Source organism: Typopeltis vanoorti, chromosome 4 (assembly GCF_054136105.1).
Source record: "Typopeltis vanoorti isolate ZY-2024b chromosome 4, IOZ_Tvanoo_1.0, whole genome shotgun sequence".
NCBI classification, from domain to species: domain Eukaryota; kingdom Metazoa; phylum Arthropoda; class Arachnida; order Uropygi; family Thelyphonidae; genus Typopeltis; species Typopeltis vanoorti.
The window spans coordinates 149,758,138-149,782,356 of NC_143552.1; the positions used below are offsets into that span (position 1 = coordinate 149,758,138).

The 24,219-nt window shown below is 35.6% G+C and overlaps 1 protein-coding gene across 1 annotated transcript in view; it reads right to left on the reverse strand.

Annotated features, from left to right (window-relative positions):
• ND-75 (NADH dehydrogenase (ubiquinone) 75 kDa subunit) overlaps nucleotides 1-24,219 on the reverse strand; it is a 282,357-nt gene that overhangs the window by 162,840 nt on the left and 95,298 nt on the right. Inside the window, exon 7 of the mRNA XM_090391511.1 lies at nucleotides 6,438-6,502. Coding sequence (XP_090247637.1) covers nucleotides 6,438-6,502 — 65 coding nt within the window. The remainder of the gene's footprint in view (nucleotides 1-6,437; nucleotides 6,503-24,219) is intronic.

The following is a 24,219-nucleotide window of genomic DNA, read 5'->3' on the forward strand; positions in this document are numbered from 1 at the left end:
GGATTCAGGCCAAATAGAGGCTGTCAGGATCAGATATTCACTTTACGACAAATAGTCGAGAAAGCATGGGAATATAACAAAGATCTGTATTTAAGTTTTGTCGATTTGGAAAAGGCATATGACAAGGTGCCAAGAGAGAAGCTATTCAATACGCTGCAGTTATATGGTGTCAATGGAGCATTATATCAAGCAATACTTAGTCTTTATTTGAGTTGTGAGTCAGCAGTTAGAATTGAAGGAAGTATGGGAAGATGGTTTAATGTTAAATCTGGTGTGAGACAAGGATGTACATTATCCCCTCTGTTATTCATTATCTATATGGATCACATTATGAAGGAATGTGGTATTAAACCTGATATTAAAATTGGAGATGTTAATGTCAGCTCTTTGCTTTATGCGGATGATGTTATACTTCTAAATAAATCCGCTACAAGTCTGCAAGATTCTCTGACTAAATTGAATAGCTGTTGTAATAGATATGGTATGAAGGTCAGCAATAAAAAGACAAAGACAATGAAAATAGGCAGAATCATTGAAAATGTCAACTGTGTTGTGAATGGAGAACCTGTGGAACAAGTAAAACATTTCAGCTACTTAGGCACAATTTTTACTGAAGATGGTAAACTAAATATAGAAATAGACAACAGAATCAGCAAAGCTGGTATCGTGGGAAGTCAATTGAATAAATTCATATGGAATAAGAAAGAAATTAGTCGGAACACTAAATTAGCTGTATACAAGACTGTGTTCAAACCAATTTTAACTTATGGATCTGAGAGCTGGGTCAGAAGTAAAACACTTGACCAAAGACTATTGACCGCAGATATGAGAGTCCTGAGAAAGATTAGAGGCATGAACAGATGGCATCAATGGCAATATCATATTAAAAATGAGGATATTAGGAAAAAACTTGACATTGTCAGCATCCAGGAATGCGTTAGCAGAGCTAATCTCAGATGGTATGGTCACTTAAATAGAATGGGAGAGGAAAGATTAGCAAAACAAGTGTTCTCTGCCAGGTTGGCAGGAAAACGACCCAGAGGATGACCAAGATATAGGTGGATTGATACGGTACAAAGCCTTAGACGATAGAAATATAAGATCTGATAATGTTGGAGTCTTGACAAGTGCCAGACTGATTTGGAGGAAAATTGTAGATAGGAAGTTAGTAATGATGTAATTTTTTCATGTAGTACTGTCATATCCTGTACACCCCTTGAGGGTACATGGCAGGAATTTGATGATGATGATGATGATGAGATTTAAGTAATACAGAGCTTATAAGTATTTTACCAAAACAAGTTACCATAAGGTGCTTTGACCTTATAAAATAAAATCGCAGGATGAGAGATAGATGTAGAAAGTTTTTTACCTTTTGTATAATATATGTTAAAGATACCAATATCTTTAACATATATTATACCCAAGGTAAAAAACTTTCTACATCTATCTCTCATCCTGCGATTTTATTTAATAAGGTCAAAGCACCTTATTTTATTTCCATTTCCATTCAGAAAATGTTACATGCTGAACTATAAAGCAGGAACTTAAGACCAACTGAGAAGTATACTGAGTTCAGTGGAATGGAAAGGTTGTTCAACTAATGAGTACCCATTTTGTTAAAAGCTATCAACCTGGTGGAGCTCACTGCTACCTCTTAACTGGATGAAGAAACTCAGGTGTATAAAGAGGAGGTATTAGAACTGCTGCACAAACTGAATAAGAATTCGGAAAGAATTCTATGACTGATGGGATATCAACACATGTTCTAAAAGAGTGTTCAGCTGAACTGGCTATTCCTTTGACTAGGATGTTTAATATGAGTCTCAGAACAGGGAAGATTCCGCAGGCATGGAAGGAATGTATGATAATTCCATTGCACAAGGGTGGTGCAAAGATTGATGTATCCAACTATCGACCAATTACTATTGAAGGAGTGGTTGTGAAGAAATTGGTTAGGGCTTGCATTCAGAAAATGGTTAACAGTAAATTACTACTTTGCAATGAACAACATAGGTTTACATGGGTTTACTTAGGAAAGGTTACGTTTTAGCAACGTCACCTTCCCTAAGTAAAGGAAGGTCACATTGCCACGTAGCAACTTGCTCACATTCTATAACAATGTTACATTCAACTAGACAACGGAAATGAATACACCATGATACTTTTGGATTTTGCTAAGGCTTTTGACAGAATACAGCATGGTAGACTGTTGCATAAATTGGAGAAAATATGTTTCGGTTATACAATATTAGCATGGATAAAAGGATGGCCTACTGACAGATATCAAAAAGTGGTATATGGGGGATGTGAGTCTGCAAGATTTAAGGTAACAAGTGGTGTAGCACAAGGATCAGTGCTTATTCCACTGTTATTGAATCTGTATATTAATGATATTGGGAAGGATTTGACAAGCGACATACAGCTATTTGCTGATGAAGCAAAGATGGTTCTCGTGGAAAGGCTTAGACGTTGGTTATGCATTTTTACTAAATAGCTTAAGGAAATTACAACGTATACTAGGATATACATTAAAATAAATTTTAATACACTTCCAATATTTTGGCAATGTCACGTTGCCATTTCACAGGAACTTAAAAACAAGACACGTGCACGCAAGCACAACAAACAGTACGAAGCAGGAAGCTATTTTTTCTAATAAAAGCCCTGATGGTGCCCCCATCCTAGCAGGCAATGTTCGTATTCTTGGGCGATTGGGCTGAAGGTCTTCTGATGTAGGTTTCCCAAATTTGAGCCAGTCTCATGCAACCAAATTTGTTGAGTTTTGGATTGTTTCTTAGGGCTGAGGCTGATTCCATGAAAAGCCTTTCGTATTTGAATTTACTACGGTGTATTATAGTGGCTTTCTTCCACCGTATTCTATGGTGGTATCCAGCGTATGGTCTGCAAGACCAGAGTGGCTGTATTGGTGAAACTGGATGTAGTCCTTGTGTTCTGAAATTCTGATATTTGCTGTCCTGCCTGTTTGGCCAAAGTAGGACAGCTTACAGCTGCAAGGGACCTGGTATACATCAAGTAGGATTTAGGATTTTTGTAATTTTTTCCGAGGTGCCTCGGATATAGGGTATGGCGATGGATTTAGAGTAATCCTTGTTGTGATGGGGGGGGGGTAATTGGTTTCAATATTTTTTGGATTTTTTGTGGGGGGATAGCCATTGGCTGAGAAAGTGTTGAGAATGTGGTTTAGTTCTGTGGTTAGGTCATTGTCATTTGAACAGATAAGTTTAGCCCTGTTGTGTAGTGTCTTAATGACTCCATATTGTTGCGAAGGGGGGTGGTGGGATTGTGGGTTTTCTATTGACTGAGAAAACCAAGGTTCCATCAGGCTGGCGGGTGACTAGTGTATCTAAGAAAGGAAGGCAGTTGTTTTTTTTCTTCTTCCAGGGTGAATTTGATTCTGGGGTGTTGGTTGTTTAAGTGTGTTAGGAAGGAGAGGAGTGCATCGGAGCAATGTGGCCAAATAACGAACACATCATCAACATAGCGAAGCCATATGGTTGATTTTTGTGGTGCAGAGTTTAAGGCTTTCTCTTCAAAAGTCTTCATATAAAAGTTGGTCAAGGGTGGAGAACCCATGGCTGTCCCCGCTATTTGTTTGTAGAATTTTCCTTGCCAAACAAAATAGCCTGAGTTCATTGTGAACTGAAATAGGACTGTGATATCAGGAGGAAAGTTAGCTTGGATTAGCTCTAAGGATTCTTTGAGTTGGACATTTGTGAATAAGGAGGAGACATCAAAACTGACCATTACGTCAGTGTGTTTGAGTGTAAGGCTTTCTATGCTGGCTTTGAAGTGGGCTGAGTTTTTTGTGTGAAGGTGTGTTGCCAGTATAGTGTGTGAGAGCTTATGCCAAATGTTTAGCTAGTTTGTATATGGGGGAATCAATGCCATCCACTATTGGATGTAATGGCACATTTTCCTTATGTATTTTTGGGAGTCCATAAATACAGGGGGGGGGGGGTATGGAGTTAAATGGTTTTAATTTGTTAGTAACTTCTACAGGCCAAGAAGTGCCACTTTCTTAAGGAGCTTGTGGAGTTTTCTAATTTGTGAGTTGGTGGGATTGTACTCGATAGGGAGGTAAGTAGCCTGATCTAACAATAGAGCATTCAGCTTATCTGTGTAATCCTTTTGGTTAAGCAATACTGTGGTATTCCCTTTATCCGCTTTGGTGATTATTATTTCCTTGTTTTTCTTTAATTCTAGTAGAGATTTAATTTCCTTACTGGGCATATTAGTTTTTGGTGGTTTTGCATTGGTTAGAACACAAGCACTCGACGCTCTCTCACGTGGCCACAACTTCGCCATTGTGCCCAGAAGAATACCTGCTGAAGATATTATGATACGAATTGAACGCGTGATACGACACCTTCCAAACCACATCGCCAACGATATTAGACTGGATGTGGCTTGTTGATAGGAAGTTTTTAAGAAAATGCGACATTTGGGAGAATATTAATAGAAGATTCCAAAAAGGAATCATAGCATTGTAAATCTTTAAACCGGAAGAATTGAAACTGTCAACAAGTGATTAGTAAATAAAAGAAGATATTGATTAGACATTCTAATTCAATGTTCAAAGAAATGCTAATGAAGAGTTTTATCTTTTGTCTGAAGGATGCCTAATCTATTTGTTATTTTATTGGAAAAAGCAATGGAAATTTGTAAAATCTGAAACTGTAAACTGGTTTAACATGAAGAGCTCTACTTAGCTATGTTGTTTATGAAATAATAAAAGAAACTGTCTTTCTCTGGTAAAAAAATAATTTGGTGATTTGTGCAACATACTCAACTGCATGAGGTAAGATTAATTATACTGCAGTGAAACAGGAGGATGATTGAAAAAATGATGTATGCCAAATAAAAATTTAAAAAAAGGATTCCATGAAAGTGAAGTAGTAGTTCTGTATTTTCAGTAAAGGCCTAAAAAAGAAACTGACAGTAATGAACACTTGTTGTTTGTACAAATTTGTTGTGAAAACAAAATGTTCAGTCTGATAGACATGATGGAGTGTATGTTAAACAACACAGTAACAGAATGAATCGGAGAGTGAACGATTTTATTATTTTAAGATAAGGAAATCTCAAGTGTAGTTATTTTAAAAGCCTTGAATCCAATTAGTTTTTGTAGTTATTTATGTAATTTTATTTAAAACGTATGTAATGTTGAGATGGTTTGGTCATGTGATGAGGAGGTAGGACGAGTACATGGGAAGAAAGGTCATGCAGATGGATGTGCAGGGGAGAAGGAAGCGTGGGTGGCCAAAGAAGAGATGGAAGGAGCTGGTGGAGGACTTGAGGATGAAGAACTTCAAGGTGGTTACAGTCTAAGACAGGAGGATGTGGAGGAGACTCACTACAAACAGTGATTCCACTTAAGTGGGACAAGCTGCAGAAGAAGAGGAAGAAGATTTAAAATGTACATAATGTTTAAGTTTCATTAAACGTATATAAAAAAAAATCAGCTAATGCCTTTTTATTCCCATATATAGGGAGTAGGTGAGGCCGTTTAGTCCTATCTAACTGTTGGAGACTGAGTGGGCAGTTCAATCTCCACTGGTACCCAATCAGAGATAGCTGGCCCAAGGCTATCACTAATTAAGCGGCACACAGTGAAGAGAGACGGCTCAATAAGTGCTGCCATCTTGTGGTCCCTAACTCTAACACAATATATTTAATGTCTGAAATAATGTGGTTTCTACGGTCGATTTTCTTGAGTTTCCAGGAGAAAAAACCCGCTTGCCCATGCCAGAGATCAACTAACTTGGGAACCGGTCGAAAAAAGGCTTAGAAAAATTTATTCTAGTTGCTGACTAGATTTGAAACCAAGAAGTCTTCCTTCATGCAGTCAAGCGCTGTGGTATGCAAACGCCACATCCACTGAGCTACACAGGCTCCTTAAATATATGTATGTATATGTATATATATATATATATTTTTTTTATTTATTTATTTATTTTTTTATTTGGTCTCAAGTCAATAATTTTTCATATTCTAAAAGGAGTAGAGTTAAAAGTCATTGCACCAATCAGATTGAACTCTTGTGTAATTAGTTAACACTCGGTGTAAAAAAAAAAAAAAACAACCTCTTTACAAAGATATAATATAAATGGCACAGCTGACAGTTTTTTTTTTAAAAAAAACAGAAACAGTTGAGCAGCTGAGATGACATAATGATAAAAAATAACAATCCCTACAATAACAATTAAAGTTCATAACATTAGTATAATGCCACTCAGAAAAGTAAGAGATGGATAAAAAGGATTAAACACAAGTCACAAATAGCAAAAGTTAGCAAAACAGGGTATGAAGTGATCGATAATGTAACATCTAATGGGACAACCATAGCAAACATGTTTTGAGTATGTTGTTTGAATTTTAAAATAACAAACATGGAATATACCTAATTAAATTACCTTTTTCCACTAAAATAAATATCTTCAAAACGACTTCTGTCACTACCAAAAGCCATAGATTCATCCTAAAGAAATTTTTTAAAAATATTTATAAGCAACAATTCCTGTTGGATGGAAATATTTTGAATTTATTTCATTCCAATTTTACCATTTCATTAAATGCAAAAAAAAAAAAAATATTTCATATTTTTAATGCAAAAAATATATATTGATATAAAATATATAATATATATTGATAAAAACTATCACTATTATTTCCTGGAATGTATCTTTATTGGCATGTATAGGAGTCCTAATAATCAATGGACTGGGTTTCTGGAAAAGATGATCAAAATCTTGAGTGGTTAAATCTCAAATATTGTTTATTCACAAAATATGCATTATAATCAACATATTTAGAGGCTTCACAGCTCAGTAAAAATTATTTTTATTTATTTATTTTTTAATGAAAGATGGATCGAATTCCATCTAGGATGCAAATAACCTTTATAAGCACTATCATAGTATTAATAAAGTTTCTATGAAGCCAAGGTTAGTTAGTCATGACACACCATAGAGTCTAGCATGTTGAGAGATGATATGGGATTAACAAACATCCATGGAGTCAACAAAATCTCACTGTGGAAGATCTCAACCACCAACTTAGCTTCACAAAAACTTAATATGATAAGGAAGTTAATCCCATCTGCAGAGTCTGTAATGTCTATGAATTGCATGTATTCTCTGGCAGATTTGTCTATCTTGGGATGAAAAAACAGAGGTTCCAGGAGGGAAAACTATCACCTCCATATGATACTGGCGAACTCCTCCCCTTCATTTGAAAAGTGTTTTATAAAGGTATCCTAGATGGAATTTGAAACCAACTTTCATAAAAAAAAATAATTTTTTACTAAAGGCTGTAGGTTTGTAATATAATGCATAATCGTGTGGAAAAACAATCTCCGAAATTTAATCGCTGAAGATTTTGATCATCATTTCCAGGAATCCAGGTATTGACTATTAGGACCTCCCTATATCTATCACATTAAACCGTTCATTTTAATTATTTAATGGTATTAATTCACAGCATCACAAGAACAAAATAAATACCTGTAGATGGTAGATGAATTTTATCATCAAACACGAGGTCACAACTTATTGACAAAATTCTATTTTGTCAATAAGTTATTTTCTAAATACAGCATGATGGAAATATCCCAATTTTTACTGTATGGCTAGTGGCGGAGATATGGTTGGCCAGTCCAGATCTTTCTTCTTTTTTATATTTCTTAAGGCTCAATATCGCCAACATTTCTTTCTTTCTCACTTCAAATACATGACTTGTCTGCCTTATGTAGGCCAGATCACATGAAAATGGTATTCAATACACTTCCGGGTGTTTGTAAAAAGGGAACTAATTCAGTTCAACTAATCTGCTTTTGACTCAAGAGTACTATTTGTATTCACTAAAGTTATTTTCCAGATTCATTTTTTCTTTTACTTGCAGAACAGTGACAAAATTCTTTTGGGTTGCCTTCAGCCTGAACAACCAATTTTTTTTCATACTCCAATTTAGCTTTCTATACAACACTTGCAACTTTTCTGGCCTTGTGCTTTATGCATTACTGCCTCATTTAAGCACTTCAAAGCTTCCCATGCATTGCTGATATCCTCCCCATTCAATAACTGATACCACTGGACTAAAGATAGTATTTGCCTGAGTTTGTAATAATTTTCAGCTTTGTAGTTTGGCATGTAGCCTGTCCTAATTGTAACATCCATAAAATTAGCTATTTCCCATGACAGTATGGCATGATCACCAACTGGCAAAACATTCACAATTCTAACACGACTCCTGCTCAAATGATTGAATTTAACACTCTTTGCCTTGAGATGTTAATCTCAGCTCTTTACCATATGCAGATAATGTTATCGTTTTAAATAAATCTACAAAAAATTTGCAGGATTTCATAGAATAACCATTGAAAAGATAAAGACTATGAAAAGAGGCAAGGAATGATTAAATCATAAGATGCATCCTGAATGTAAAATCTGCAGAACAAGTAAAACAGGTTCAGCTATTTAAGCACAATTTTTAGGGAAGATTACAAATTAAATTGTACATATTTGGTCTGAAGTATTAAAATAAAGCACTTTTATTGTTAAAAGACCAGAAGATAAATGATAAAATATACAAAAAGCCAACAAGTTTCACTAGCCACTGTCTAGCATTCTCAAGGCTGAACTGGTGTGAAAACAAATGCATTAAGTTACATGTAAAACATACACTTTAGTAACTGTTAGGCCGTTACATTTGATCATTCGTGTTTGATGGCGTGCATGTGTTCGAATGCTTCAGTCAGAATCCGGTACATGACCACGTGTGGTGTAGTTTTTTGCATATTGTAGTTCTGTTAAACTGAGAGAAATGATGAGATTTTTCCATATGTCTTTAAGAATAATACCTCGATTTCTATTTAAATTATTGCCTGTGCATAGCACCACAGCTGCTTCTTTTAAAGTTCTGTGTCTGTAGTCATTCTCGACGTAAGGCATAGAACTGTTTTTCCAATCTATAACGTGATTTGACGTTGAAAAATGATGAGCTAAACCAGATGTGATGATTCTATTATGATTGACATCCCCCACATGTTCCTTCTGTCTTATTTCAAAACTTCTAGAAGTCTGATCAATGTAAGAAAGGCCACACATGCATGGAATTTCATATACTCCAGGACATTTGAAGAAAGGTACCTCATCTTTGGGTGATTAAGATTTGTCTGATCATGGTAGTTGGTTTAAAAATCACTCTGATGTTATGAGCTTTTAACATTCTCGCCAATTTTTTGGAAACTGAATTAATATATGGAATGACAGCTGTGGATATATATTGGGGCACCGTAACCCGTTGTTGGTGGTTGTCTTTAAATAGAAATTTGTTTAAAATGTTAGAAGGGTATCCATTCAGAGATAGAGTGTTAGCTATTAGTGACAGTTCTCTCTGTATATCTACTTCTTTTGAAATAGAAAATAGATTGGAAAAACAGTTCTATGCCTTACATCGAGAATGACTACAGACACAGAACTTTCAAAGAAGCAGCTGTGGTGCTATGCACAGGCAATAATTTAAATAGAAATCGAGGTATTATTCTTAAAGACATATGGAAATCTCATCATCTCTCTCAGTTCAACAAAACTACAATATGCAAAAAACTACACAACATGTGGTCATGTACCGGATTCTGAATGAAGCATTCGAACACATGCATGCCATCAAACACGAATGATCAAAAATGGCCTAACAGTTACTAAAGTGTATGTTTTATATGTAACTTAATGCATTTGTTTTCACACCAGTTCAGCCTTGAAAATGCTAGACAGTGGCTAGTGAAACTTGTTGGCTTTTTGTATATTTTATCATTTTTCTTCTGGTCTTTTAACAATAAAAGTGCTTTATTTTTATAATAAACAAGTACTACATGGTTAGGTATTGGTTATTCGTAACAGTGCTTTACGGTATAAACAAAAATAGAGGAAATAATTTATTGAACTTTCTAATATTTTGCTGGATTTCATACAGGAACATCCTCACAGCACAAAATTTATACACGTGGGAACACATAGCACTCAATCAGACAATAGTAAAAACAATTCAAATTGCAAATGAAAGGAATTAATGATGCAATATCACATTTGTAATTTTGTGCATAGAGGATGTTGTTTGGAAATCTAACAAAATATCAGTAAGTTCAATAAATTATTTATTTTCACTGGTACTGTTCCACATGAAGCATCGAAAAATATGCAAAGTTAGTATGGTAGGAAGTCAGGAGAATAAATTTATCTGGAATATGTGAGAAATTAGCCAAACCAATAACTAGCAATATAACAGGCAGGTTCAAACCAGTTTTAACTGACAGCTGGGTTAGAAATAAAACACGAAAACAGTGAAAAAATCAGATTAGTGAACTTGCATCAACGGCATAATCATATTAAAGATTTTTCCTTATGTATGTGTCTGCTACTAATTTTTTTTAATATTATGGTTGGCACACACATTCAATCCACATAACTTCCACTTCATCTTCCAGCAATCCTCTATTCCAGGGGACTGTTAAAAATGAAACAGAATTACTGATCAGCATTGATAATCATCATCAAAATCCTGATATATACCCTTAAATGGTATACAGGATATGATAGTACTAAAAGCAAAATTATATCGTTACTAACTTCCTAGCTACAATTTCCTCCAAATCAGTCTGTTACCTGTCAAGACTCCATCATTATCAGATCTTATATTTCTATATTCTAAGACACTTTTTACTGTATCAATCCACCTATATCTACGTCTTCCTCTGGGTCTTTTTCATGCCAACTTCGCAGAGAACACTTGTTTTGCTAATCTTTCCTCTCCCATTCTGTTTAAGTGACCTTACCACCTGAGATTAGCTCTGCTAACGCATTCCTGGATGCAGACAACGTCAAGTTCTTTCCTAATATCCTCGTTTTTTGATATGATATTGGCATTGTTGCCATCTGTTCGTGCCCCTAACCTTTCTCAGGACTCTCATATCTGCGGTCTCTAGTCTTTGGTCAAGTGTTTTACTTCTGACATAGCTCTCAGATTCATAAGTTAAAATTGGCTTGAATACTGAATTGTATACAGCTAATTTAGTGTTTTGGCTAATTTCTCTCTTATTCCATATAATTTTATTCAGTTGACTTCCTACCATACCAGCTTTGTTGATTCTGTTGTCAATTTGCATATTTAATTTACCATCTTCGCAAAAAATTGTGCCTAAATAGCTGAAATGTTTTATTTGTTCTATAGTTTCTCCATTCAGAATGCAGTTGATATTTTCGATGATTCTGCCTATTTTTATTGTCTTTGTTTTTTTAATGCTGCCCTTCATACCATATCTATTACAACAGTTATTCACATTAGTCAGGGAATCTTGCAGACTTGAAGCGGATTTATTTAGAAGTATAACATCATATGCATTAAGCAAAGAGCTGAGATTAACATCTCCAATTTTGATATCATGTTTAATACCACTTTCCTTCATAATGTGATCCATATAGATAATGAATAACAGAGGGGATAATGTACATCATTGTCTCACACCATTTTTAACATTAAACCATCTTCCTGTACTTCCTTCAATTCTAAGTGCTGACTTACAACTCAAATAAAGACTAAGTATTGCTTGATATAATGCCCCATTGACACCATATAACTGTAGCATTTCGAATAGCTTCTCTCTTGGCACCTTGTCATATACCTTTTCCAGATCTACAAAACTTAAATACAGATCTTTGTTATATTCCCATGATTTCTCAAGTATGTGTCGTAAAGTGAAAATCTGATCGTGACAGCCTCTATTTCGCCTGAATCCAGATTGATCTTCACCAAGCTTTTCTTCCACAATTCTTCTCAACCGTTTCTCAAGTATACTTGCCAGGAACACTCAGTAGAGAAATACCTCTGAAATTCTCACATTGTTTTATTTCCCTTTTTGTACATGGGTACTACGAGAGCTCTACTCCAATCATCTAAAATTTGTCACTCTGTACAGACCTGAACTATGTAGTGAAGCCACTGTAAGACTTTTATACCTACATACTTGAGCATTTCTTGCCGAAGATCATCTATTCCTGTTGCCTTTCCACATTTCAGACTTTTGATGGCTTTTTCTACTTCAAGTATGGTATGTATTCCTGACGACATGCCTAGACAGTGTTTTTTACCATTGTGCTGTCATCACTGCTTGTTTCATTTAGCAATTTTTCGAAGTAATTACTCCATACTTCAAGGATAATTTTTTCTCCTGTTTTCATGTCACCTTTCTCATCTCTAATTTCTTTTACAGCACACTTTCCTTCATTTCTGAGCTTCTTCAACAACCTGCAGAATATCTTGGCACCATCTTGTTATTTATTACCTATGTTCTTACCAAAGTCCTGCTATGACTTTTGTTTAGCCAGTTTTACACTAAAGTGCAAAAGCTGACTCATTTGCCAGGAACTTTTGATATGCTTTCTTCTTTTCTTTCACTGCCTCTTTAACTTCCTGTGTCCACTATGGAGTTCTGATTTTTCTATCCTTACAGACAACAACCTCACCATATGTCTCTCCGGTTGAATCAATCAGTGTTATCTTCACAGATTGCCACTGAATCTCAAAGGTTTGGTTCCTGTTCTCAAACCCTTTCATTTTTTCTTCAATCATGTTTGTGTATTTTAGTCTACAGTTCACATCTGAGAGCTGCTCAACTTTTACATGCTTTAAAACTTTCTTATATGTTCTTCTTCTTTTCAATATGAAATTCAATTTTATCCTGCTCAAGACTAAATAGTGATCACTGCCAATTTCAAATCCTTTGTACACCTGGTGTCCTGCACCAGGGAGAAAAAATCACTATCAACAATAACATAGTCAATGAGACTTTTCTTATTCTTTGCCTCTTCTCTCCATGTGAATTTGTGCACATTTTTATGTTGGAACATTGTGTTAATAATAACCAGTCCATGTACTGAGCAGAAATTCAACAGGTATTTGCCATTATTATTAGCTTCGCTCTTTTCTCCAAATTTTCTCAAAATATTTTTGTATGTCTGACAATCATTTCCTACTCTACTATTCAGATCCCCAACAAGGACCACCTTTTCCTTTTTAATTGTGTCTGCTGCTTTCTCTCATGCCTCAAAAAATTCCTCCACTTCTACCTTAGTAGAACCTTCTGTGGTATCATAGGCACAAATAAGTCTTCATTGTCCAGTTCCCCATTCTCATATTTGCCCACATCACTCTATTTGAGACTGCCTGCCATTCAAGAAGATTAGCTCCGTATTTAGTGTTGAATACTATGGCTACTCCTTCTTTTCCTTGATTGTCATTGCCTGAATATAACATTTTGTATTTATTATTCAGAAAGATCTCACCAGGTTTCGCCTTTTTTGTTTCAGTCGCCCCTATTATGTCGATCTGGTACTTTTCCAATTCCTCAGCTAGCTCCATTTCTCTGCTATTCAGGCTTCTTATGTTGATAGTACCGATCTTGAACTCTAGTGATGCTGAGTTGGGGTGGGTTTTAGGATTTGTTTCAGTAGCTGACTTTTTGCAGTTTGATCTGATTCCCTGGCAAAAACAACAGGTTTACTTGCTGTATAAACTAAGTGTAGATAACTTGTTTAATCGGGTGACACCCCAGCTAGCATGAAATTTTGTCATGTAGTACCATCATTCTTCATTTTGGTTTAAGCCAATAAGAATACAATTTGGTCAGCAAAATTTTTCAAATTGCCAGCCCATCCTTATTCGTTCAGTTTCCATGTAGATATCTAACAGGGTGCACCATGAGAAGTTGAGGATTGGACATTAGGCAAGAAGCACCGATTGGTTCTCTGCATTCTTTTAAAGGCTATGTGGGGGGGTCTCATCTCATTTCAATTATTTGAGATAATCTCATAATTTCAATTATTTGATATAGTGGTTTGGGCAACACTAATGGTTTTTTTTTTTTTTTTTTGATTAAATGATAGTAATCTCTAGCCATATAAATAACAGAGCTCTAACCTTGATGGGTTTTTTTTACCTCACACAAGATCAAGCTAGCAGTGTTGACCATTGACCAAATTAGTGACACCCTGGTATATACTGTGTGAATTGCAATGTAACCTATCTTCATATTAAAGGTCATCCTGTCTAAATGATGACAATATGAAGGTCGAAATATTGATAATTACATTGGTTTACATTAAATTCAAGTTAATACTCTAATATAGTAGTTGTCGTCTCCATAATTTACCAAAATGAAGAACCAAAATTTGGAAACCCAGTGGCACACTGAAGAAAATGCTGATTCAACCACAAAGACATACAGCAAATTATCCACAAAGATAGTAAAATCAAAACTACATGGTGGGTGGGGCTTGAAGCTATAGTGGCTAGAGGAAAGAAGAAAATATCAAAAGTTCTTACTTGTTTAGAGTTTTATGCCACAAGGATAACTATGGTCAGACTGTGCCATTAAAGATCAAGACAAAATACAAGGTAAAAATAACTTGATAAATACACATAAATAGGTATAGATGTAAACAAAGTTTATAAAACATGGGTGAAAACAACCAGGTACTAAAAGCCTATTTTAATACCTGGTTGTATAAAATATGTATAAAAACAACACTATATATCAATAAAAATAATGTAAACAATCTATATAAAGTGAAAATACTGATTTTCTGTAAAAATTTAAAAACAAAAGAGAAGAGACTTGGTGAGTCTGATAAAATCCACCTGAGTCTATAGAGCTAAGACAGATTATGAATATGGCTAAATTAGTGACTATGCTCATGGACAAAATGAGGGCAGTTTGGTAGCGATTTTATTTTTAATTTTGTACTTTATAATAGAGACAGATGTTGACATTGAAGTGTGAAAAAAGTGGGTCATTCGCCTTGAAGTGCACTCTAGGTATCGATGAAGTTCGAAATGCTCCTTCTGTTGGCTTGACAGTGAACATGATCCATCCATCACAGAGTACTCTCTCTCTCATGCAGAATAATAATAATAGACTTGGGACCCATAATCAAGTTTTGATCTAATCAGTATCCTGTTTAGTCAAAGACAGTCAAAGCAAAGAACACCTGTCAGCATCCCAAGAGATGGAAGAGAGGGTGTGAAGAATGTTCATTGCATTATGGCATTAATCTTGCAACTGATGTATGTGAGGGAGGAAAGTGAGTTTCTTGTCAAATATGAGCTGCAAGAACTTGGCTTCTGGTGCTACATGGATTAAAGTTTGTTCTAATATGAGTTATGGATCACGATGAAGATAATGTCTGCAGCAAAGATGTACACAAACTGTCTTCTACTGTGAAAATCTGAACCTGTTTGCAAGTACCCATTTTGAAAGATGGTCAATGGCTTGCTGGAGCTGTCTTTCTATGATACTCATATTACATGAATGACATGTAATATGAGTATCATATTACATGGTAAATTCATCCCCATAGAGAGCATTACTCACAGCTGGAGGAGACTGTTGGGTTCTCGAGTTACCCTTTACTGCAAAAAAGTATGAAACTTTAAATTGAACTTTGTTGGATTCTCCTCTTGGATATACAGTCAAGAGAGAGAGTGATTCCCACTCAAATTTTGAAGATTCTGTTGGATAAAATGTTCTTGTAAAAAGGAGATTCCCTCAGAGACCAAAATTATGTAGGTCTTGCAATATTCCAAATCTCCAACCAGCATAATATGCTTTTTCTATTTCAAAGAAAACTAATACTAAGTGCTTGCATTTTAGGAAGTCATCTTTAATGGAAACTTCCAGCTAGACTAGATGATTAATTGTAAAATGTAGAAGCCCGATTGTATTCAAAAAAAAAAAAAAAAGTTGTTTTTCTCTCCAGAAACCTTTTTTTCCCCCCCGAATCCTACACAGACAGCATTACAACAATAATGGAAAGGCAATAATAATAGCCTTTTGCCAAATATCCAGAAAACTGTTCTCACAGAAAATTCTTTTGAAAATGTGTAGCAGTTGTTCCATGACTGATGGCAACAGATGTTTGACCATCTCATAATGTTATCTGGTCCAGCAGTATTGTTTGAAGACAACAGAATTTATTGTTTTTTTCTACTTTGCAGTTTTGGGCATGGAGCTCAGTGGGATAAAAAGATACTGCTGATGTTTTAACAAAATTCTCCCTAAATGAGATGGTAATTGTGCATTCATTATATTCAAGGATAGTGAGCCAGAGAGTGGTATATCTACCTTTCATTTTCCAGATTTTATATTCCATTTTTCTGGATCCAATATACATCTTCTATCACAAGGTCTTCGTTGATCTTGTTACAGAAGATGTATATTGCATCCGGGTTTCCTTCTGGCTCTGATAACAGACGTGTCTTGCTTGGGCTCAAGCACATTTGAAAGCCATGAGGTCTGTTGTTGTGGGGTATCTGTGAAAGATACTCCATGCTTTCTTCTGAGTTTCCCTGGCTGCTGTGCAATAATCATTCTACCATTACTTAGGAAAATATGGAAACCAACTAGATGTTTCAGGAATTGCAGCTTGCATAATACATTGTCATACTGTTTGCTGTGCCACTGATAGGAGATGATCTCCTATCAGTGACCTCATTTCGATGTCAGCATCAAAACGGCTCACATAGATCCTTCTCTCACCCCCCCCCCCCCAAATGCTCTCTACCAACCCTTAATAAAAAATAATATTCTACATATAAAAAAACGAGGGTTTTTTCTCAAATAATTCCCCCACATTACTTTACCCCAACTTTCCCAAAACCCCCTTCCTTTAACAGCTTAACAGCAGATGAATGCATATCGCTGGGATAAGGAAACAGCAAACAACATCCAAAAAAGGTATGTCCGAAATTTTCCTCTATATTCTTCTTCTTCATATATTAGTTTTATAACATATCAGTAATGCACTAAGATTTTGAGTGAAGAGCCAATGAACATTACAAAAAAAGGGGCACTCCTAAACGAAACTAAGCTATATTAGCCATAAAAATAACAGTTTGTTTTAGAGGAGTAACATGGGAATTTTCCCAGAAATAATACCTATAGAAGTATATTGGTTTACACTTCTGCAAGAGAGCACTGACGTTATTGATGTTTTGTCAGAATCCATGACAATTCCATTGTAGAAATGTTTTCATTATTTCTTTTTGGTGATATCTTGCCTATGTTGAGAGGTCTTGTTTTCATTAGCCTTGAATTTTTTTCTTTTTTGGAGAATTGTAGATGGCCAGTGTCCATTTCTTCTTCTTCATCAGAAAAAATATTCAAGACATCATCAAATTGGACTTCCTCTAGAGCACTAGGTATATTAATTGCTTTATCTTGCATGAAGGAGCAGAGGTATCTATAATGCCTTTGCTCCTTCATGCAAGATAAAGGTCAATAGGCCATCCATTAAAGTGTCTAGAGGCATGCATCCTCTGTGGTGCAAGGTGAGATTGACATATACATGTCCATGTCCCTATTGACACTTTCTTTACAGTTGCCTTCTCGGCATAATAGGGTTTTCCAGATGTTTTTTTTTGATACTATTGTAAAATCTCTTGTGGTGAAAAATAGAAATATTTGTCACCTATATTGATTTTACATGGGCCATAAAATACTTATAATTAAAGGTATATGTAACCTACTGTAATGTAATAAATTTTGTAATATAATGTTAGAATAACTGTAGAACTACAAGCAATTGTAACTAAAATAATCAGACAGGATTAGGCTAGTAAACTGATGGTCAACAACAGTCTCAAAGATGATCACCAGATTCTATGAGTTTTGCAGCCAAAACCTAACATAAGCATGGGTGATGAGGGCACTTCCAGTAAATCCGGGAAGTTTTGGAAGGAAGGCCAAGGGACGGCAAATGATATAAAAGGCAGAGATTGAGGGCGAAAGCTCTCTCTCTTTTTTTTGTTCCTGTGGCAAGCTTTTCGATGGGGGGAAGAGTAGGGGTCCCACGAGCAGTAGTTCTGGAGATCATGGGGATTCGCTGGTAGAAGAGGTCGTATTTCAAGGTAGCCTTCCATAAAATTCTTCAATGAATGTACCGATCCATGTGCCTGCCAATTTGTCACAGCCAAACCAGTTCCTGACATTGCTGGAGAAATGCAGTACTGTTACAAGGGAGGAATCGCCAGACAACTACCGTCGGATATTGCCTGATCACAGCCGTAGTGCAAGAAGGAAAAAGAAACTAGTGGAATTCACCTTTAACCCTTTAGGATCCAGGACTGTACATGATATAGTGAGCTTGTAAGTAGATTGCGTTATGTTAATAGCCTAGATTGCGTTATGTTAATAGCCTAGATTGTGTGTACAGACGGTAGATGTTGATTCTGTTTAACTAATGGCATAATGTGTTGAAGAGGTCAGAAAGCCGAACGTGAAATTTAATGTGCTTAAAAGAATACTGTAGACTTGAATGGTGCTTGTGTTACATAATGTTTAGAACGTGTATAGTATAATTTTACCTTTTATTATTTGTAATGAGAGTAAGGTTATGTGTGCTAAAATCCATCCATGTGTCTAATAAGTTGAGTGTAAATAATTTCTTTGTCTAATGCTTTAAGTGAATTGTTTTAATGAATGTGTGGAAAATCAGACACGTGATATGTCCTATTTCCTTTGTATATTAATTGTCTTAGAATAAACATGTTTGGTTTTGTTAATAGCTTGCCTGATCTTCGTTAGTCAATGCAATGTCTCATAAAAACACATTAAACCTGTGTGAGCTAAGTAACGTAATAGCCACAACTGAGTAATTTGGAGTTGCTTGAGATAAAATTGATTTAAGGGTTAGTATACGTGCTTAGCTAAATTATTCCCTTGTATGTAATGGAAAGATAAAAAAATTCTTTTACACAATCCTTAAATGGCACAGTCGTCATCAAAAATAAATTTTTAAGGATTAATACATTTGAATTATAGCAACATAGATTAAGGATTTGGTCCCAGCCAGAGGCTTTTCCTCAGTCTACAGTACTAGCACAAGTGAGAGTATACTTAATGGCATTGAAAAGGGGGGGAGGGAGTAAAGCTAAGTAGATTACTAAAGGATTCAAGTTGAATAATAGTAATATATGTGAGTTCGAAATCAAAGCATATAGGCATTTTGTACAAGCTCAAGTAATCACAAAAATAATGAAGTAAGAGGGGAAATACATAGAGTAAAGAAGTAATGTCATAAACAATATAATAAAACAATAAATTACAAATTACGAAAATATTACAAATGGCACAGCCAACAGGATTTAAATCCACTTAAATAACACCAAGAATATTGTGAATTTTGAAACAGTTCTGATAACAGGTCAGGCAGTTATAAGTTTTAACTTCTGAGAAACTTTTCTTGTTAGATAATCATGGATAGTAAATTTATGAATAGTGACCCATCAGATAATGCCATGATGGGAGACGAGGAATTTTTTCATACCATAAACCCTCAATTTGTCATCCTGCAATTTTCTGGTAACAACAACGATGATGTATTATCATTTTTTAGTTTCGTTGAGGAGCTGAGAAGGGTTGGTAATTGGTCAGATTTCCAACTGTTAATTCTACTTAGGAACAAACTGGTCGGAAAGGCCAAGAGCTTTCTGTATTCATCCCCGTTACTTAAGGACACTTCAGAATACACTAAGTTCGAGGACATCTTGATTTCCCAGTTCTCCAAGGTAAGAAGCGTAAGCCCAAACCTTTGGAAATTGCAGAGGTGTGCTCAAGAAAAGAAAGAGAGAGAGAGAGAGAGAGTAACGGACTTCTACAATAAACTACTGACCATTGCAAATAGTCTAAGCATCTCCAAAGACGATAAACCTCATCTTGACTAGGCAGTATTCCACCAATTCAGGTTAGGAATCAAAGATGAACTAAAGGAGACCGCATACAAAAAAGAGGTTCACCAATCTTGAGGAATGTTACCTCGCTGTGAAGGGGGGAGGGAGGGAGGAAGAGAGAGAGAGGGGGGGGGGAGGAGAGGCTTGGAGACATTCGTCCCGCTTCTAACAGCAGCCAAGTTCGTGTAATAAAAAAGACAAATGATTCCTCTTGTGAAGTTAAGTGTGAGAAGGACTCAAGTATAATTAAAGGAAAGTCCAGGAAAGATCGTAAGGAAAGGGAGGAGGAACGAGGAAATGCGTTTAACATCAATCAAATAACTGAAAATGAGATAACCATCCCGAAAGAAATGAAACCTACTGACCTGGAGGAATTATGCTCAATAATTAGAAGGTAGAAAGGCTGCAACAGCCTATGATGGAGCAGCTTGATGCTGTTATTAAGCAGTTGGGGGAAACTAACAGCAAAGGCCTCTGAAATAACTCCACATCAAAAAGAAGGGAATAACGAAAACAAAGATCAGAAAAGAGCCTTCCCAATATTTTCTTTGTAACAAATATGGGCACATGGCTCTGAACTGTTTTAGGAATAAGAGACCCTCCAACGGAAATAAATTTTTAAGGATTAATACATTTGAATTATAACAACGTAGATTAAGGATTTGGTCCCAGCCAGAGGTTTTTCCTCAGTCTACAGTACTAGCAGGTACCGTAGACTGAGGTACGGTACTGTGGTACTTTACGTATACTTACTTAACAGCATTGAAAGGGGGATAGTAAAGCTAAAGGATTAAAGTTGAATAATAGTAATATATGAGTTTGAAATCAAAGCATATAGGCATTTTGTACAAGCTCAAGCAATCACAAAAATAACGAAGTAAGAGGGGAAATACATAGAGTAAAGAAGTAACATCATAAACAATATAATAAAACAATAAATTACAAATTACGAAAATATTACACTACTGTGATATATGGCCTCTTCACCTTCTGATAAGTGATGCACTGTTACTTTTATTTTTTAGATCACTTTTCCATCTCTTCACCTTTCACATGTTGGAGGACACTGGCTCGTCTCCCTCACAATTAAGGCATTTTGATGTTTTGCACTTGCCATCTTCGTTCTCATGATTTTTATGGCTCCATCAGACACAGATAGCAAAGCCATGACAGACAGTCTAAGAATTACCATATTTCTGACATTTAAAGTAACACAAAGGGTTCAGGATATAGATTCTTACTGGGATACTGAGATAACCTACTTTGGCAGAAGTTGGTGGTTTTTGGTGTGTTAAAGGTAAGGATGATAATAATTACATAAAGAAACTTGTGGAGAATTCATGACTAAATAAACACATGTAAAACCATAGTAATAGGTTTTTTAAGTCAGTATTGAAGCCAACAAACTTCGTTTTGAAATAGCAAAAATAATTTTTGATGCCAAACCCTCGGACTTAAATATTCCACCATCAGAATTGAAAGCTCTTACTGCCCTAAAACATAATAAAAACATAATGATCACCAGAGCTGACAAGGGAAATACCACTGTGGTTCTTGATACTCAGTCATATGACCGGAAAATGAATTTACTACTCCGAGATCAAAATACTTATACAAAACTTGATTATGATCCCACAAAAAGGCAGCTCAAGAAACTGAACAAGGTACTTGATGAAACTAAAAAAAACCTCAAGATATACCACGCGAGACCTGCTAGAATATATGGTTTACCCAAACTTCACAAGAACAGAGTCCCACTCAGACCCGTCATTGATTCTATTAGCAGCCCGACTTACAAGTTATCAAAATTCTTATCTAATCTTCTCCGTCCACACATTGGTCACTCAGCCTCATCAATTAAAAATTCCAGAGTTTCACGCTTAAAATAAAAGACACTCAACTGTTGGAAACAGACATGCTAATTAGCTTCGACATTGTCTTCCTCTTCACTAATATTCCCCATAAGGAAACAGTGGACCTGTTAACTCAAAAATTTCCATCTGATATTGCTGAACTATTCAAATTTACAATTACTTCCGGATACTTCACTTGGAAAGAAAAAATCTACAAGCAAGAGGAGGGAACAGCTATAGGGTCTCCCTTATCACCTAACTTGGCAGACCTGTTTATAGAAGATCTTGAAGAAAAAATTTTCACGTTTCAACCCAAACCAAAAATCTGGCTACGTTATGTCGATGACGTCTTTGCAGTCTGGGGTCATTCCGAACAAGAGCTACATCTGTTTCTAGATAAAATAAACCTTCTTCAGCCCCGCATCAAATTTATGTTAGAAAAATAATCTCCACGGGTATCTCTTTCCTGGATTTACACATTCAAAGAAAAAAAGATGGTCCCATCTCCACTTCTATCGAAAGCTGACCTTTTCTGGTCGCTACATCCACAACTCTTCTGCTGATTATCCTTCTCAACAATTTGGCATCATCAAATCACTGGTAACCAGAGCACACAGATTTTGCTCCTCTGAGGAATCTCTAAAACAAGAATTGGAAATAATCAAAAACACAGCCATTCTAAATAGACACAATCCTAAATTACTCAAAAAATCATCAGCCACTTCTCCACATATCAACCTAGACAAGAATAAGTCCATAGGATTCCCATACCGTATGTCAAAGGCATCTCAGAGCGGCTTTCAAAAATTATGAAAAAATACAATCTTGCTGCAACCTACAAACCCATCAACCAGATCTACAACTTGTTACCTTCGCCTAAAGACAAACTCCACCTCTGTTACTACCTGGCGTGTATGAGGTACCATGCTCCTGTAAACTGTCGTACTATGGGCAGACAGGTAGATCTGTTCTTAATCACATCTCTGAACATCAAGACCACATCCGTCTTATCAAGCCGCAGAAATCCGGCCTCTCTCAACACAGAGTTGAAAACCCAAACCATAGGATCCACTGGGAAAAGACCAAACTTCTACTCAAATCTTCATACAAACATGAACGTTTATATAAAGAAAGTGCTGAAGCCCTACTTCACAGACCCAATCTAAACCGCAATGATGTCCTGCCATTCCTAAAGTATGGGAAATTGTCATACAAAATTGTGTAAAATAATTCAATTTTAATTTGAATTTAATCCAATGTATTTTTTTTTTTTTTTAAACGCTAGAAAGTGCTGCTGCACGCATTTGGATTCCATTGTATTTATGCGCCCTATTTGTATGTTATTCCTAGTATTGTTCTCAACTATACTGACGATGTCCTAAGACACTTAGGTCAAAATATTTACGTATTAAAAACCTATTAGTGTGGTTTTACGTGTGTTTATTTAGCCAAGGATGATGTTACTGGTGAGAACCAGGTGCTCATCCCTACATATGAGGATTCTTCTTACTGCTGTCACTTCTTGGTCCTTCAATTAAGAGCAGATCTCCACATTGGGAACATTGAGATTCCACTCTGATATTATGGCTCTAAAAAGAATTTAAGATTTCATGGGAATTAACCGTGATTAATATTCCATCCAAGATTAATAGATGTTGCACAAAATAAGTTTTCACAATGTGTCACTGTTGCTGCATTAATAGGAATATCTACTAAATTGAGTCTTTACAGATTTTGGAGATCCTGCCAACTCATTCAAACCCTTCTAGATGAAGCAGGGTGAATCCATTCATTTTAGAAATTATGCACTTTACAACCGTGTTATAAATAACTATTTTAATTTCAGAATGTTTCGACTTCATATTGAGGTCATCATCTGGAGTATATACAAATATACAAGACAAGCTGAGTTACATTTCACACAGTATGTTAAAGAGACAATGATTTGATCAATGGTTATTCTACTGGTATTACCTCTAGTGAAAATATAACATATATATATAAATAAAAAAAATACAAATAAAATTTAAAAATTAATTATTTAGAAACTACATCAAAGTATATTCTATTTAAGATAACATCAGAGAAACATTCTTTCATATAGATAGTTTTCTTACAGTAATAATGATGTCCTAATTTAACATGACAATTGTTATATTAGATTTAAGATTCTGGATTATCTACAGTCCTGTTTATAGTTAACTCTTATAGAGAAAGGTTCCGTGGGTAGAATATGTGCCTTCGATATGCTTGGGATTTTTAGACCATCATTATTGTTAAGATCAGGGTGGTTGATAAGAATCTCACAGGCTTCCTTAAATTTACGTTCATACCATGTTTTGGTGTGATGTAAACAACTGGTGCTTTTCCAGTCAATTCTATGTCAAGTGTTCAGGGCATGATCAGAAAGGCAAGCTTTGCCATAGTTATTATATTTAATGTGTCATTTATGTTTCTTTTGTCTGATAGGAATTGTGCATCCTGTTTTCCCTATATATGGAAGATTACAGGTGCAATAAATACAGTATACTCCAGGGTGGGCCAGTGGAGGGAGTGGGTCTTT